The 16,478-nt window shown below is 39.8% G+C and overlaps 1 protein-coding gene across 2 annotated transcripts in view; it reads right to left on the bottom strand.

Moving 5' to 3' along the window:
- The window catches only part of LOC123533966 (atrial natriuretic peptide receptor 2-like), a 136,123-nt gene that overhangs the window by 38,974 nt on the left and 80,671 nt on the right, over positions 1-16,478 (bottom strand). For both annotated transcript variants that reach the window (XM_045315979.2, XM_053519544.1), the window contains 6 exons: positions 12,940-13,020; positions 12,682-12,759; positions 12,017-12,121; positions 10,779-10,850; positions 8,974-9,142; positions 275-427 (listed from right to left, as the gene is read on the bottom strand). In XM_045315979.2, the coding sequence (XP_045171914.2) occupies positions 275-427; positions 8,974-9,142; positions 10,779-10,850; positions 12,017-12,121; positions 12,682-12,759; positions 12,940-13,020 (658 nt within the window). The remainder of the gene's footprint in view (positions 1-274; positions 428-8,973; positions 9,143-10,778; positions 10,851-12,016; positions 12,122-12,681; positions 12,760-12,939; positions 13,021-16,478) is intronic.

Here is a 16,478-nt window from a genome sequence, read left to right as displayed (position 1 = left end):
TATAAACTAACAAGAAGTGACCAATATTGAATTTGATAGAATATATTCTTAAACCAACCAAAAACTCGTATACTAGTATTCGTGAAATAGCCCAATGAGGATTTTCAATTTACATAAACCTCCCATGAGAAAGGACCTTAATGTGAATATGCATTCCTAAAAAGTGATAAATGCATAAACCAAGAGATCAGTTCTTTTACGAATGATGCTAGAGATTATTTTCTTTCATAGCATTGCTTTTCCAAATAAAGTATTTCAAAATACGCCAACTTACTTTTACTGGAAGGGGCATTGTTGAAATAAAAGGGTGAACATCTATGCATTATTTCGTGTAGAATGATTGCAAAACTGTATATATCTCCTTTCTGTGTACCCTTTGGCGGACGCCTTTGCAGTCTTAATAGTTCTGGCGCTGTCCATAACAGTTCTGAATGAAAACCATAGAAGAAATCAATTAATCAAGTTACGTATATTGTGTTTTGGTATTAGTATTGAATGCAATGGCAGTTGGAACCGTCAATGAATTCATTTAATGTGAATTACTTCTTTTCAGAATGAGAACGAAATGATTTTAGCGAGAATTTTAACCCCTGGAATATGATTAATTCTACGTATCCAGACCAGTATCTACAGTGCAGCACCTCTCAGAAGACCAGTATCTACAGTGCAGCACCTCTCAGTATCTACAGTGCAGCACCTCTCACCAGACCAGTATCTACAGTGCAGCACCTCTCACCAGATCAGTATCTACAGTGCAGCACCTCTCACCAGACCAGTATCTACAGTGCAGCACCTCTCACCAGACCAGTATCTACAGTGCAGCACCTCTCACCAGACCAGTATCTACAGTGAAGCACCTCTCACCAGACCAGTATCTACAGTGCAGCACCTCTCACCAGACCAGTATCTACAGTGCAGCACCTCTCACCAGACCAGTATCTACAGTGAAGCACCTCTCACCAGACCAGTATCTACAGTGCAGCACCTCTCACCAGACCAGTATCTACAGTGCAGCACCTCTCACCAGACCAGTATCTACAGTGCAGCACCTCTCACCAGACCAGTATCTACAGTGCAGCACCTCTCACCAGATCAGTATCTACAGTGCAGCACCTCTCACCAGACCAGTATCTACAGTGCAGCACCTCTCAGTATCTACAGTGCAGCACCTCTCACCAGACCAGTATCTACAGTGCAGCACCTCTCAGTATCTACAGTGCAGCACCTCTCACCAGACCAGTATCTACAGTGAAGCACCTCTCACCAGACCAGTATCTACAGTGCAGCACCTCTCAGTATCTACAGTGCAGCACCTCTCCCCAGTATCTACAGTGCAGTCACCATCCAGTATCTACAGTGCAGCACCTCTCAGTATCTACAGTGCAGCACCTCTCACCAGACCAGTATCTACAGTGCAGCACCTCTCACCAGACCAGTATCTACAGTGCAGCACCTCTCCAGTATCTACAGTGCAGCACCTCTCACCAGTATCTACAGTGAAGCACCTCTCACCAGACCAGTATCTACAGTGCAGCACCTCTCACAGACCAGTATCTACAGTGCAGCACCTCCACCAGACCAGTATCTACAGTGAAGCACCTCTCACCAGATCAGTATCTACAGTGCAGCACCTCTCACCAGACCAGTATCTACAGTGAGCACCTCTCACCAGACCAGTATCTACAGTGCAGCACCTCTCACAGACCAGTATCTACAGTGCAGCACCTCTCACCAGACCAGTATCTACAGTGCAGCACCTCTCAGTGCTGCAGACCAGTATCTACAGTGCAGCACCTCTCAGCAGACCAGTATCTACAGTGCAGCACCTCTCACCAGACCAGTATCTACAGTGCAGCACCTCTCAGTATCTACAGTGCAGCACCTCTCACCAGACCAGTATCTACAGTGCAGCACCTCTCACCAGACCAGTATCTACAGTGCAGCACCTCTCACCAGACCAGTATCTACAGTGCAGCACCTCTCAGTATCTACAGTGCAGCACCTCTCAGCAGACCAGTATCTACAGTGCAGCACCTCACACCAGACCAGTATCTACAGTGAAGCACCTCTCACCAGACCAGTATCTACAGTGCAGCACCTCTCACCAGACCAGTATCTACAGTGCAGCACCTCTCACCAGACCAGTATCTACAGTGCAGCACCTCTCACCAGACCAGTATCTACAGTGCAGCACCTCTCACCAGACCAGTATCTACAGTGCAGCACCTCTCACCAGACCAGTATCTACAGTGCAAGCACCTCTCACCAGACCAGTATCTACAGTGCAGCACCTCTCACCAGACCAGTATCTACAGTGCAGCACCTCTCAACAGTATCTACAGTGCAGCACCTCTCACCAGACCAGTATCTACAGTGCAGCACCTCTCACCAGACCAGTATCTACAGTGCAGCACCTCTCAGTATCTACAGTGCAGCACCTCTCACCAGACCAGTATCTACAGTGCAGCACCTCTCACCAGACCAGTATCTACAGTGCAGCACCTCTCACCAGACCAGTATCTACAGTGCAGCACCTCTCAGTATCTACAGTGCAGCACCTCTCACCAGACCAGTATCTACAGTGCAGCACCTCTCACCAGACCAGTATCTACAGTGCAGCACCTCTCACCAGACCAGTATCTACAGTGCAGCACCTCTCACCAGACCAGTATCTACAGTGCAGCACCTCTCAGCTTCCGTGGTTTTTATCAAATACGATTTTATTACAAAATCAGAAAAGGCACTGTTTTTTCCATACAAAGTATTTACTACTGCTTTGACTCTGTTTGTTTATTTTGACACGTGCTCTTTGAAAATACGCTGTATTTCTCTTCATTCATTAATACCTAAAATAAAATGTACAGATGTTGAGGTTATGACCATCTGTACCTGTAAATTACAGCCAACAGAAATTTCAAAGATATTAATATGTATAAATGTCATGCTTTTACAGTACCTTCAACAAAAGCCAGCTATATACCTCTTAAGAGTATTTGCAACCGAATCATACTGGCAGTAATTAATAATTATATGTCAAAGTGCTACGTGTACACGTTTGAATATATGTTCAAAATACAAATGTCTTCGATAACATTAGAAAATGTAATTAATAGTAAATAACTGTAATTACATTTTAATTACGCCTTGCATAGAACATTTTTGTTAATGTAATGAAATGCGTTATCTGAATTCATTATAACACAGAACTACTTTGACTGATATTCTCCCTCTAATAGGCGTGTGGCCATCAGCTAAGTGATGTATGCTGTACTCGACTGAATCAATAGCTCCACTGAGAAAACTGAACTTACATGTAGATGTGCCGATACACACTGAATGTTTGGTAAAAATGAATATTTGATATTGATAAAGGTATGTAAAACAAGACTTGTTTCTCATGGAGTTATTTTGGAATTGTATGAAACAACATAAAACATAGTTTCGAATCACATGCATACCTCCAAAGAAGCACAGGCACACCCTCAGAGGAACACAGACAAAACTCCAGGCATACCTCCAGAGGAAACACAGGCATACCTCAAGAGGAAACACAGGCATACCTCCTGGGGAAATACAGGCATACCTCCAGGAGAAACACAGGCATACCTCCTGGGGAAACACATGCATACCTCCAGAGGAAACACAGGCATACCTCCAGAGGAAACACAGGCATACCTCTAGGGGAAACACAGGCATACCTTCAGAGGAAACACAGGCATACCTCATGCATACCTCCACAGGAAACACAGGCATACCTCTAGGGGAAACACAGGCATACCTACACTAGAAACACAGGCATACCTCTAGAGGAAACACAGGCATACCTCCAGAGGAAACACAGGCATACCTCATGCATACCTTCAGAGCAAACACAGGCATACCTCCAGGAGAAACACAGGCATACCTCCAGGAGAAACACAGGCATACCTCTAGAGGAAACACAGGCATACCTCCAGAGGAAACACAGGCATACCTCATGCATACCTTCAGAGGAAACACAGGCATAACTCCAGGAGAAACACAGGCATACCTCTAGAGGAAACACAGGCATACCTCCAGAGGAAACACAGGCATACCTCATGCATACCTTCAGAGGAAACACAGGCATACCTCCAGGAGAAACACAGGCATACCTCCAGGAGAAACACAGGCATACCTCTAGAGGAAACACAGGCATACCTTCAGAGGAAACACAGGCATACCTCATGCATACCTTCAGAGGAAACACAGGCATAACTCCAGGAGAAACACAGGCATACCTCTAGAGGAAACACAAACATACCTCCAGAGGAAACACAGGCATACCTCATGCATACCTTCAGAGGAAACACAGGCATACCTCCAGGAGAAACACAGGCATACCTCCAGGAGAAACACAGGCATACCTCTAGGGGAAACACAGGCATAACTTCAGAGGAAACACAGGCATACCTCTAGAGGAAACACAGGCATACCTCCAGAGGAAACACAGGCATACCTCATGCATACCTTCAGAGGAAACACAGGCATACCTCTAGGGGAAACACAGGCATACCTCCAGGAGAAACACAGGCATACCTCTAGAGGAAACACAGGCATACCTTCAGAGGAAACACAGGCATACCTCATGCATACCTTCAGAGGAAACACAGGCATACGTCTAGGGGAAACACATGCATACCTCCAGGAGAAACACAGGCATACCTCTTGAGGAAACACAGGCATACCTTCAGAGGAAACACAGGCATACCTCATGCATACCTTCTGAGGAAACACAGGCATACGTCTAGGGGAAACACAGGCATACCTCTAGAGGAAACACAGGCATACCTTCAGAGGAAACACAGGCATACCTCATGCATACCTCCACAGGAAACACAGGCATACCTCAAGGGGAAACACAGGCATACCTACAGGAGAAACACAGGCATACCTCTAGAGGAAACACAGGCATACCTCTAGAGGAAACACAGGCATACCTCCAGAGGAAACACAGACATACCTCATGCATACCTCCAGGAGAAACACAGGCATACCTCTAGGGGAAACACAGGCATAACTTCAGAGGAAACACAGGCATACCTCTAGAGGAAACACAGGCATACCTCCAGAGGAAACACAGACATACCTCATGCATACCTTCAGAGGAAACACAGGCATACCTCTAGGGGAAACACAGGCATACCTCCAGGAGAAACACAGGCATACCTCTAGAGGAAACACAGGCATACCTTCAGAGGAAACACAGGCATACCTCATGCTACCTCAGAGGAAACACAGGCATACTCTAGGGAAACACAGGCATACCTCTTGAGGAAACACAGGCATACCTTCAGAGGAAACACAGGCATACCTCATGCATACCTTCTGAGGAAACACAGGCATACGTCTAGGGGAAACACAGGCATACCTCTAGAGGAAACACAGGCATACCTTCACAGGAAACACAGGCATACCTCAAGGGGAAACACAGGCATACCTACAGGAGAAACACAGGCATACCTCTAGAGGAAACACAGACATACCTCCAGAAGAAACACAGGCATACCTCTAGAGGAAACACAGGCATACCTCTAGGGGAAACACAGGCTTACCTCCGGGAGAAACACAGGCATATCTTTAGAGGAAACACAGGCATACCTCCAGGAGAAATACAGGCATACCTCTAGAGGAAACAGTGGCATACCTCCTGAAGAAGCACAGGCGTATCTCTAGAGGAAACACAGGCATACCTCTAAGGGAAACACAGGCATACCTCTAAGGGAAACACAGGCATACCTCTAGGGGAAACACAGGCATACCTCTAGAATAAATACAGGTATACATCCTGGGGAAACACAGGCATACCTCCAGGGGAAACACAGGCATACCTCGAGAGGAAACACAGACATACCTCCAGGGGAAACACAGGCATACCTCCAGGAGAAACACAGGCATACCTCACGCATACCTCAACAGGAAACACAGCCATCACAGGCATACCTCCAGAGAAAACACAGGCATACCTCTAGCATACCTCAAGCAGAAACACAGGCATACCTCATGCATATCTCCACAGGAAACACAGGCATACCTCCAGGGAAAACACAGGCATACATCCACAGGAAACACAGGCATACCTCCAGGGGAAACACAGGCATACCTCCAGAGAAAACACAGGCATACCTCCAGAGGAAACACAGGCATACCTCACGCATACCTCAAGCGGAAACAGGCATACCTCCAGGGGAAACACAGGAATACCTCCAGAGAAAACACAGGCATACCTCAAGTGGAAACACAGGCATACCTCCTGGGGGAAACACAGGAATAACTCACGCATACCTCCACAGGAAACGCAGGCATACCTCCAGGGGAAACACAGGCATACCTCTAGGGGAAACACAGGCATACCTCTAGGGGAAACACAGGCATACCTCCAGGGGAAACACAGGCATACCTCTAGAGGAAACACAGGCATACCTTCAGAGGAAACACAGGCATAGCTCATGCATACCTCCACAGGAAACACAGGCATACCTCTAGGGGAGACACAGGCATACCTCCAGGAGAAACACAGGCATACCTCTAGAGGAAAAACATGCATACCTCCAGGGGAAACACAGGCATACCTCATGCATACCTCCACAGGAAACACAGGCATACCTCTAGGAGAAACACAGGCATATACCTCCAGAAGAACAAAAGGCATACCTCTAGAGGAAACACAGGTATACCTCCAGGAGAAACACAGGCATACCTCTAGGAGAAACACAGGCATACCTCTAGAGGAAACACATGCATACCTCCAGGGGAAACACAGGCATACCTCATGCATACCTCCACAGGAAACACAGGCATACCTCTAAGAGAAACACAGGCATATACCTCCAGAAGAACAAAAGGCATACCTCTAGAGGAAACACAGGTATACCTCCAGGAGAAACACAGGCATACCTCCAGAAGAAACACAGGCATACCTCTAGAGGAAACACAGGTATACCTCCAGAAGAAACACAGGCATACCTCCTGAAGAAACACAGGCATACCTCTGGAGGACACACAGGCATACCTCCAGAAGAAACACAGGCATATCTCTACAGGAAACACAGGTATACCTCCAGAAGAAACAAAGGCATACCTCCAGAAGAAACACAGGCATACCTCTAGAGGAAACACAGGTATACATCCAGGAGAAACACAGGCATACCTCTAGAGGAAACACAGGCATTCCTCTAGGGGAAACACAGGCATACCTCAAGGAGAAACACAGGCATACCTCCACAGGAAACACAGGCATACCTCTAGGGGAAACACAGGCATACCTCCAGGAGAAACACAGGCATACCTCTAGAGGAAACACAGGCATACCTCCAGGAGAAACACAGGCATACCTCTAGAGGAAACACAGGCATACCTCAAGGGGAAACACAGGCATACCTCTAAGGGAAACACAGGCATACCTCTAGGGGAAACACCGGCATACCTCTAGAAGAAATACAGGTATACATCCAGGGGAAACACAGGCATACCTCCAGGGGAAACACAGGCATTCCTCGAGAGGAAACACAGGCATACCTCCAGGGGAAACACAGGCATACCTCCAGGAAAAATACAGGCATACCTCACGCATACCTCAACAGGAAACACAGCCATACCACTAGGGGAAACACAGGCATACCTCCAGAGAAAACACAGGCATACCTCCAGAGGAAACACAGGAATACCTCACGCACACCTCAAGCGGAAACACAGGCATACCTCATGCATATCTCCAAAGGAAACACAGGCATACCTCCAGGTAAAACACAGGCATACATCCACAGGAAACACAGGCATACCTCCAGGAAGGGGAAACACTGGCATACCTCCAAGGGAAACACAGGCATACCTCCAGGAGAAACACAGGCATACCTCCAGAGAAAACACAGCCATACCTCCAGGAGAAACACAGGCATACCTCCAGGAGAAACACAGGCATACCTCCAGAGAAACACAGGCATACCTCCAGAGAAAACACAGGCATACCTCCAGGAGAAACAGAGGTATACCTCCAGGAGAAACACAGGCATACCTCCAGAGAAAACACAGCCATACCTCCAGGAGAAACACACGCATACCTCCAGGAGAAACACAGGCATACCTCCAGAGAAAACACAGGCATACCTCGAGAGGAAACACAGGCATACCTCTAGGGAAAACACAGGCATACCTCCAGGAGAAACACAGGCATACCTCCAGGGGAAACACAGGCATACCTCCACAGGAAACACAGGCATACCTGTAGGGGAAACACAGGCATACCTCCAGGGGAAACACAGGCATACCTCCAGAGGAAGATCAAAGCTTATTTCCAAGTCTGACAACTACCGTGTTCCGTTTTGACGGATGCATTTTCCATTTCTAAACCACATACCATGGAAGACAAAATCATGAAACCTACATGCTAAAATCCGAAACCAGGATGATGAAAGTCCAACTCACGAAACCTTGATGATGAAAGGATAGTGAAAATAAAAATCACGAACGGCAGATGACGAAAGCCGAAACCACAAAAGTGAAGTCCAAATCATGAAACGTTGATAATGAAAGCCGAAACTATGAAAGTGAAAGTCAAAATCACGAAACATAAATTATCAAAGCCAAAACTAGGATTGTGAAAGTCTAAATCATTACGCTCTTGCTTACGATTTCGACTTTCATCATCGTGATTTCAAGCATCGTGATGTTAAAACGGAACAGTAAAGACAGTAATGTATATCAAATACAAACAAATTATAAAAAACATTTTCTCATTTTCATTTTATTTGTAGATTTATGTTATAAAACCACACCCTTTCGTTCTAATCAAAACTGTGCCGCGTGAATAACGCAAAAATAGAAAACATTTGTTCTACAAAATTTATTAAAAAATGTTGCGTAGAAAACTACGGATAAAATTCTTACACATATATCATTTTCTAAATTAAAAAAAAATCTGGACGTGATTAATGTCGTCTCAGGTATTTTACGTACTTGAATAATATTCGTTATCTTCTTCGTTCTCGCTAGGTTCAGTATCTGTTGGTATACACAGAGCACCATAGTCTGTCAACTTCAACACCCACCTACTGTCTATCACACAATTACTCGACTTTAAGTTTCCATGAGATTTTATAGGACTTTTGTGCAGAAACTCCAGACCCTTCAAAATAGAAATATGCTCTTATATGATTATAAGTACTTATACTTACCAAATGTTGCATCAGATGTAGTCGCTATATTAGGTCTATATTTGAAAATATTTGGACAATTGACACTACTGGATGCACATGCCATTAAAAGGGTCATGAACTTGGCCTTAATTTTTTCAAACGTTTTTAACAGAGTTTTAACAGGTCACCATTAAAATTCACCCATTACTTCTTACTATTTAATGGGATTTTCATGACCATAGTTTTAATGCCATACATTAAAAAGCCATGAAATGAGTATATTAAAACCCTGGTAAAATATACCTTGTTAAAATGACTTTGATGGCCATGAAAAGCTGTTTAAAATAAACCATTAAAATAAGTTAACAGGCTCCTTAAAACTCTATGAAAATTTTTAATTGGCATATACGCGCGTACAAAAAATCCTGTATTTTCTGTATTTGGACGGTTCAACAGTCCTATGTTAAACATACGATAAAGCCCGAAACGCGTGGAAATGTTCCGAATGTAAATCGGATGAAGTAGGCGCTCTATGTACAGAGTTTGATCATGCGTCTTGAAATCTGGATTTAATTTGAGTTTTTTTGTTTACAACACACAAAAACGATTTAAGGATAACGATGCTATCTGATTTAGATATAATAATCAAAAGCTTAAAAATACAGTAAAAAGGATCATCGGATGTTGGAATATTTGAAAAGTCGTTAAAAGAAGCCGTTCAGGACGAAACCTAGAAATTGATATCAGCCCTGACTGTCTAAATAGCTACCTCAGCAGTTTTTATTTAACGGTTAAGAAACAAAATGGAGAAGATTATGAATGGCAGCGGACGGGCGGTCAGCATCCAAAACATGTCTGCTCTATAATTCAGTTTTCGTCGGATCTTCACCAAACTTGCTGATAATGTTTGTGGGCATTACATCTCGGCCAATTTCGATAACCAGCCAAATTGTACCAGGCACTGTTTGATTATAGTCCTTGAATTACTCGAAAAACGGGGAATTTAGCCTTGTCCGCTCTTTTAAGTCGAACAGTTTTCATCCGATCTTCACCAAACGTGTTGACAATGTTTGTTGGCATAATATCTCAGCCAAGTATTATTACCACCCAAATCGCCAAATGGCTGTTGTAGGGAGGTTGCACCATATACTATTTTTAATGATGATACGCAGAAAAAACAACTTTCAGTGAATTACGTATATTACGTATGAAGTGAAAGAAATATAGAATAAAAAGGTTATTTAAGGTCTAACATTGTTCTGTATAATATATATTTGCACTCATACCAAGCTGTTAAAAACTAGAAAAGGCAGGAATACAATATTCAGTGAAACATTTTTAATTTAAACTATTATTATAGTAAGATAAAATAGATATAGAATAAAAAGGTTATTTAACATTGTCCTGTACAATACGAGATATATTTGGACTCGTACCCAGCTGAGAAAACCATATTGAACTCGCCTAGCGGCTTGTCCAATATGGTTTTCTCAGCTAGGTACGAGTGCAAATATATCTCCGTATTGTACAGAACAATGTTAAATAACCTAATAATAACATAACGAAAGGACTTTTTATAAGATATAAAAAAAAAACAGAGAGAGAACACAGTAACAGAGTACATACTCTCCCCAAGTCCATGAGAAAGGACATTTTAAACATGTTGTCTAATTTGATGTCATCATTTTCCAACACATCCTGAAAAGAAGCAGTACATATTCTATAATAAAAATGCAAAATGAGTTATTGCCTACCAAACATCATGAATTTAGAAAGACAAATTATAGGTAACTCCAACTTACATATTGTTTTCCTTTATGCTTTTATGATAAAATAGAGAAAATAGCAGTAAGTGGTGTGTATGAGTGGGTGGGGGTGGGGGTAATCGAAAAGTACATTATTGTAGTATTTAGCCATTCTGAAAAAGTACATTCTTTTGAAGTATTTCAAATCTCCATGCTGTAAGATTTCCTTTATGGTGGACAACTTTAATTTCGTATTGTCCATTGAATGAAACATTTTGTCTTTGGCATACTTTCATATAGAAAATAGGGCTAATTTACTTTAAACATTTATTTCTCCAAAAGCATAAAGCAAAAACACTTGTTTGTTTTGTTTTAGCAGAGAGCTTAATAAAAATAATCAAAGCCTTTAGAAGTCTGATTGGGGCGGGTTTTGGTAGATTTATTTTCTGTTTTATGGCAACTATTGTGTACCTCATTGCCATTCGTAAAAGAGCTAGGATAAACTGAGAATACCTGAATTTACATTTTGTCTAGGAAAATGTCACCTATGCAAAATGTAACTTTATAAAACAAAAGGCAAAATTAAAAAAAACAAGCATGCAAATCAAAAACAAAACTTCATTGAGAAATATTAACATTCACTACTTTTAATTAATAAATATCTCACTTATAAATTGCGCTGTTAATGATATACTTTTGATATATTTGAATCAAAACAAATGCCAAACTATCAAAATACATGCATGGGAAATAAACACAAATGTGCCTCAAATTTAAGATGAACTCTACGTGACCTCACATGAATCAGGAATTTACATTATCTAATTGGTCAGCTGGAATACAGTGATGTAACTATGGGCTTGAATACCTTATCATCGACATATTATCTAAATTTGGGCTAAATTTGGACTGCCTCGTCATTGATAATTCATCCACGACGTTCATGACTGGAACTATTTTTGTAGCGCATGAGCATCTTTTTGATGTCATAAGGAATAAAATAAAGATTCTATGATTGTCAGAAACATACTTATAACTCTGCTAGCGGGTAAACTCGCTCCCAAAAATTGCATCTCAAGATTATTCATAAAAACACGTAGTGAAACAATAAAAAGTTACCTGTAAACTGCCCTTTGAGCAATATTTCATTAGAATATAGCTGTTTCCGGGCTCTAGGCTCACTCCAATAAACGGGTTTAAATTTTCATGCTGAAGTTCCCGCAACTAAAATGAATAAATGTCACGGTATAGGACTTCAATATTAAAACGGGGAGAAAATGTGTAGGTGGCCGGGTAGCTCAGTCGGTAGAGCATCGGAACAGTATTCAGACGCGCCGGGTTCGAGTCCCGGTCTGGCTGCACATTTTTCTCACCCTATATCTAACACGTAGTCTCAGCACTATATCTAACACGTAGTCTCAGCACATTTGGCGCTCAACGAGGGAACGTGACTGAATACACTCCGAGATCATGTTTACCTTGTTCTCTATCCCATTAGAAATTCGAGAACGAATATTCTTGAGACATGTTTCATGTAAATAATATTATTTGCGTTCTATTGACTTGCTAACACAAGCGACTAAAATATATTTGAAACTGATAGAGAACATGCCATCAATTAGGAGTATAAAATTTATCAAGGTCAAAATTATACTGTATGCTCCAAAAATTAATTTGACCATAATTTTTTATATGATCGGGTCAATATGTCTTTGAAAAAGAAAACCTTCTAATTTCCAAAAATAAAAACTCAGTGGTGGATGGACACTTTTGAAAATGCTTACGCCTTTTAGATCTCTCAACATTTCTCTGTTAAGCTGAATAGACCGACGTTGTATGTTTTTCACTGCCACGATCGAACCCTGAAATTACATTTAAATTCAAAATATAATACCCGGTACCATTCTATCCCTGAAAAATGTCATAGATTTAACTTGATGAATAATTTTATCTTAAGCTGATAAGTACTGAAACAGTGAAATCCGTAAAGCAATAACGAAAATGATACTGCCTGGCTCCTAATAGCTTACAATACAACTCACTTTATAATTTCCAACCGGTGCAAACAGGATTGTCTTGTCAATGCTGCTTGTTGAACCGAGACCCAATGTCCCTCGAGTATCCTAAAGCAAAAACACATGTTAAGTGTATGTCATGAGTAGTATAGATTCTGAGGTTTCCGGCACTTGACCTTTGACCACTTAAGCTTAATTTTACATTAAATCAACCAACAGTAAATAAGTACCAAAATGAAATGTAAAACTTTATTATCTGTACTTTTAACAATTCTGAATATCACAAGCGATCTAAACATACCTTGCAGAGGTATTAATTTTCGAGACTATAAACCTGGCTATAAGAAACACTTTTGAACTGATTTATAAACTTCAATAAGTATAATTTGGAAAACGAAAACAAACTAAAATATATTTTAGACAAAACAGACGGCAAATATTTAACGAGATTTGAAACAGGAAATAATAATATAATAATTCTGCCTTGGATTATTGGGATTTTAATAGTTTGTACAATAAATCGTACATTCAACATTGTTATACCGTTGTTGACTCCTGATGACAGACGGAGTATATATTTGATTACTTCTTTTGGACGAGGTAGTCCAAATAGAGCAAAATATATATTACCTACATAACACACCCAATGTGTTCCAGGTCCAACAGAGTCATCTAAATTAATTATTCCACATTCATTTTTGATTCATTTTTGATTCAGATCGAGTTCTAGCTAGTGTGTGTGTGTGTTTGTGTGTTCGGGTTTAACGTCTTTTTTCAACAATTTTTCAGTCATATAGTAAATTATTCTTACTAAATACACCCTTAATTTTTTTAACTTTTAACTGTTTAACCCATTGTTCAATTTCGAAGTTAGAAATTGCTTTATTATCAAATCTTATATTTGTCTGGCACAAAAGAAATTCGTCTGTATGGTTTTTCCTGAGACCAAATCTGTATAACCTAATAATGGCGGCTTGCGGCACTCTTACCACTAAACATTGATGTAATCAAAGGTATTCCGAGGCTTGACGCTAGCATAGAAAAAAAACAACGTCATTTTGTTGTTGCTTTTGTGTTAGTTTTACATTTGCTATTTCAGTACCAGACTTATATAACTGTTTTACTGACTACGTGTTAGATATAGTGCTGAAAGTTATTTTTAACGTTTGGTTTGGGCACAATTCCCTGCTCTAACAGTTTGTTGGCCCAAGTACTTGCTAATCCACTTAATGCATCAACACCTAAAAGTAAAGGAAAGTTACCATGTAATTATTCATATCTTAATCTATAAAATGTGGGATTTTGTCACTGTAAGCTTTTGGTAATTGCTTTTTTTTCGGCCATCAGTTGAATTTACTTTATATTTTAAGTTCGTTTTCAATAGTATTTATATTGAACTATTTCTTCATACAAAACAATTGCATAAACACGAACCTCAGCTACTGGTCGGTCATTTAATTTAGCTGATCCTGTAATATGCTTAAGATCTACTGCATATTCTAACTTTTTAAAATCTAAATTGAAATGAACTAACCCAAATAAGATTTTAAAGTTTCCTACGTTTACAAGGCTTCCAGTATTTTTGTCATTTTGTTTATGTTAATAATTAATAACATCATGTTAAATTCTTGATATGCTTTGATATTATGTCTCAGGATAAAAACATCATTACCAAGGTAGAGACGACAAGAGGCTAATGAACAATCGTTATTTTAGCATTAACTTTAAATGTATCCAATAAATGAGGATTATGTGCCTGTGAGTTACTGTAAATACACAAACACATGAGTAGTTTAGGAAATACCGAAGCTGGCACTTTGACCTTATTTTGACCCTTTACCTAAGCTGACCAATGATGGCAAATGCAAAAAAAACACAGGTTTTAACAAATTACTGTGAAAACCTCTGGTCGAAACCAAATGAAAAACCGTAGGTTTTAACAAAGTGAAGAAATTATAAATTCAAAAAAAAATATTTTCTAGTTAAAATATATTTCATTAAAAACCCGGAAGAAAACTTAACACTTAAGGCTTGTCATCGATTTGTGACGCACGATGTACATTAGTAAACAACCACAGTTAAACATAATGCAGACGAATAATCCTATTGATTTTCGCTTCCGCATCTAGAACATTAAAATCAGTTGGTAGTACAGTTAAACTTGCGTTTACATTCGCCTGTGCCTCAAGTGTTTTATACAAGGAAATAACATTATTACGGCTAACTTATTTGACGGAAAGAAGTAGAATTAAAATGGATAACATTACAGCAACAGAACTTTTGGGAGATTTAATAAATTTGACCACCCATCTTGAGAATAATTACAAACAAGATGAAATGTGTGTAAAATGGACTGAATTATGTTATACAAAATATTACACCAAACTAACGGATGCAACTCGACCTCGACGTAAACAACATACAAGAAATGATTTGAAGAAATAATTAAAAGAAGAAATTACAAAATCATTTGGACAAGGAGAAGTTATAGAAAATTTTGATGTGGATATCTCAAATATTGATAAATGTGTTGAAAGTATTAAAAATTTAGATCAACAAATATGCAGAAATAAACGAAATATTGTGTTTTGTACATATAAAATTGGATTCATAATTAAAACATTAAAATCAACTTGCCCAAAGTTTCTACGCAATTGTTCATATTTCAATCTAAAAGTATGTGGAATTTTATTATTATAGGCTCTTGCCCAAAGGATTTAATTGAAAAACACCAAAATTTAATAAAATGTAATATAAATATTGGAACTTTAATCAAAAAAAGGAAACTGATTGAGGAAATATGTATAGAATTGAATTGGTAACTGTTTTAAGTACACCACTTTCGTGTACAATGTTCACGTTTATTTTTAGTATTAGTGGAATTTATATGTATTACGTCACTTCCGTTTACAATGTTCACGTTTATTTTTAGCATTAGTGGAATTTATAAGTATTACGTCGCTTCCGTGTACAATGTTTACGTTTATTTTTAGCATTAGTGGAATTTATATGTATTACGTCACTTCCACGTACAATGTTCACGTTTATTTTTAGATCACTTGTTGAGACGTGAAATAGGAAATAATTATTTGTTCATTTGCTCTTTGGTTGTTAACTTTTAGTATTTTATACAATAAATCATATATGTTTATACCATCTTGTAACATTTTTATGAAAAATAAACAACAGTAGCCACATAATACACTTGTTTTGTCTTGATATTGTGTGTTGTTATACTTTACTCCAAGTATATATTTGATTACTTCTTTTGGTGGTGGTAAACCGAACGGGTCAAAGTATATTTTATTTACATAACAAACCCAATGTGTTCCAGACCCAACAGAGTTATCTAAATTGATTATTCCGCATTCAACCTTTGGTCCTTTTGTTTTTGGTAAATTATTTCTATTAAATACACCCCTAAAGTTTTTAATTTTTAATTGTTTTACCCATTGTTCAATTTCAAAGTTAGAAATTGGTTTGTTTATAAATTTCTTTTTTTTTTTAATATAGGAATTCGTCTGTAAGGTCTCCGTTGAGAATCAATCTGTACCCTGACCTTGTCG

Source organism: Mercenaria mercenaria, chromosome 12 (genome assembly GCF_021730395.1).
Source record: "Mercenaria mercenaria strain notata chromosome 12, MADL_Memer_1, whole genome shotgun sequence".
Taxonomy (NCBI): Eukaryota; Metazoa; Mollusca; class Bivalvia; order Venerida; family Veneridae; genus Mercenaria; species Mercenaria mercenaria.
The sequence above is the reverse complement of the archived record's forward strand: the minus strand, read 5'-3'. Positions and strand labels throughout refer to the sequence as shown.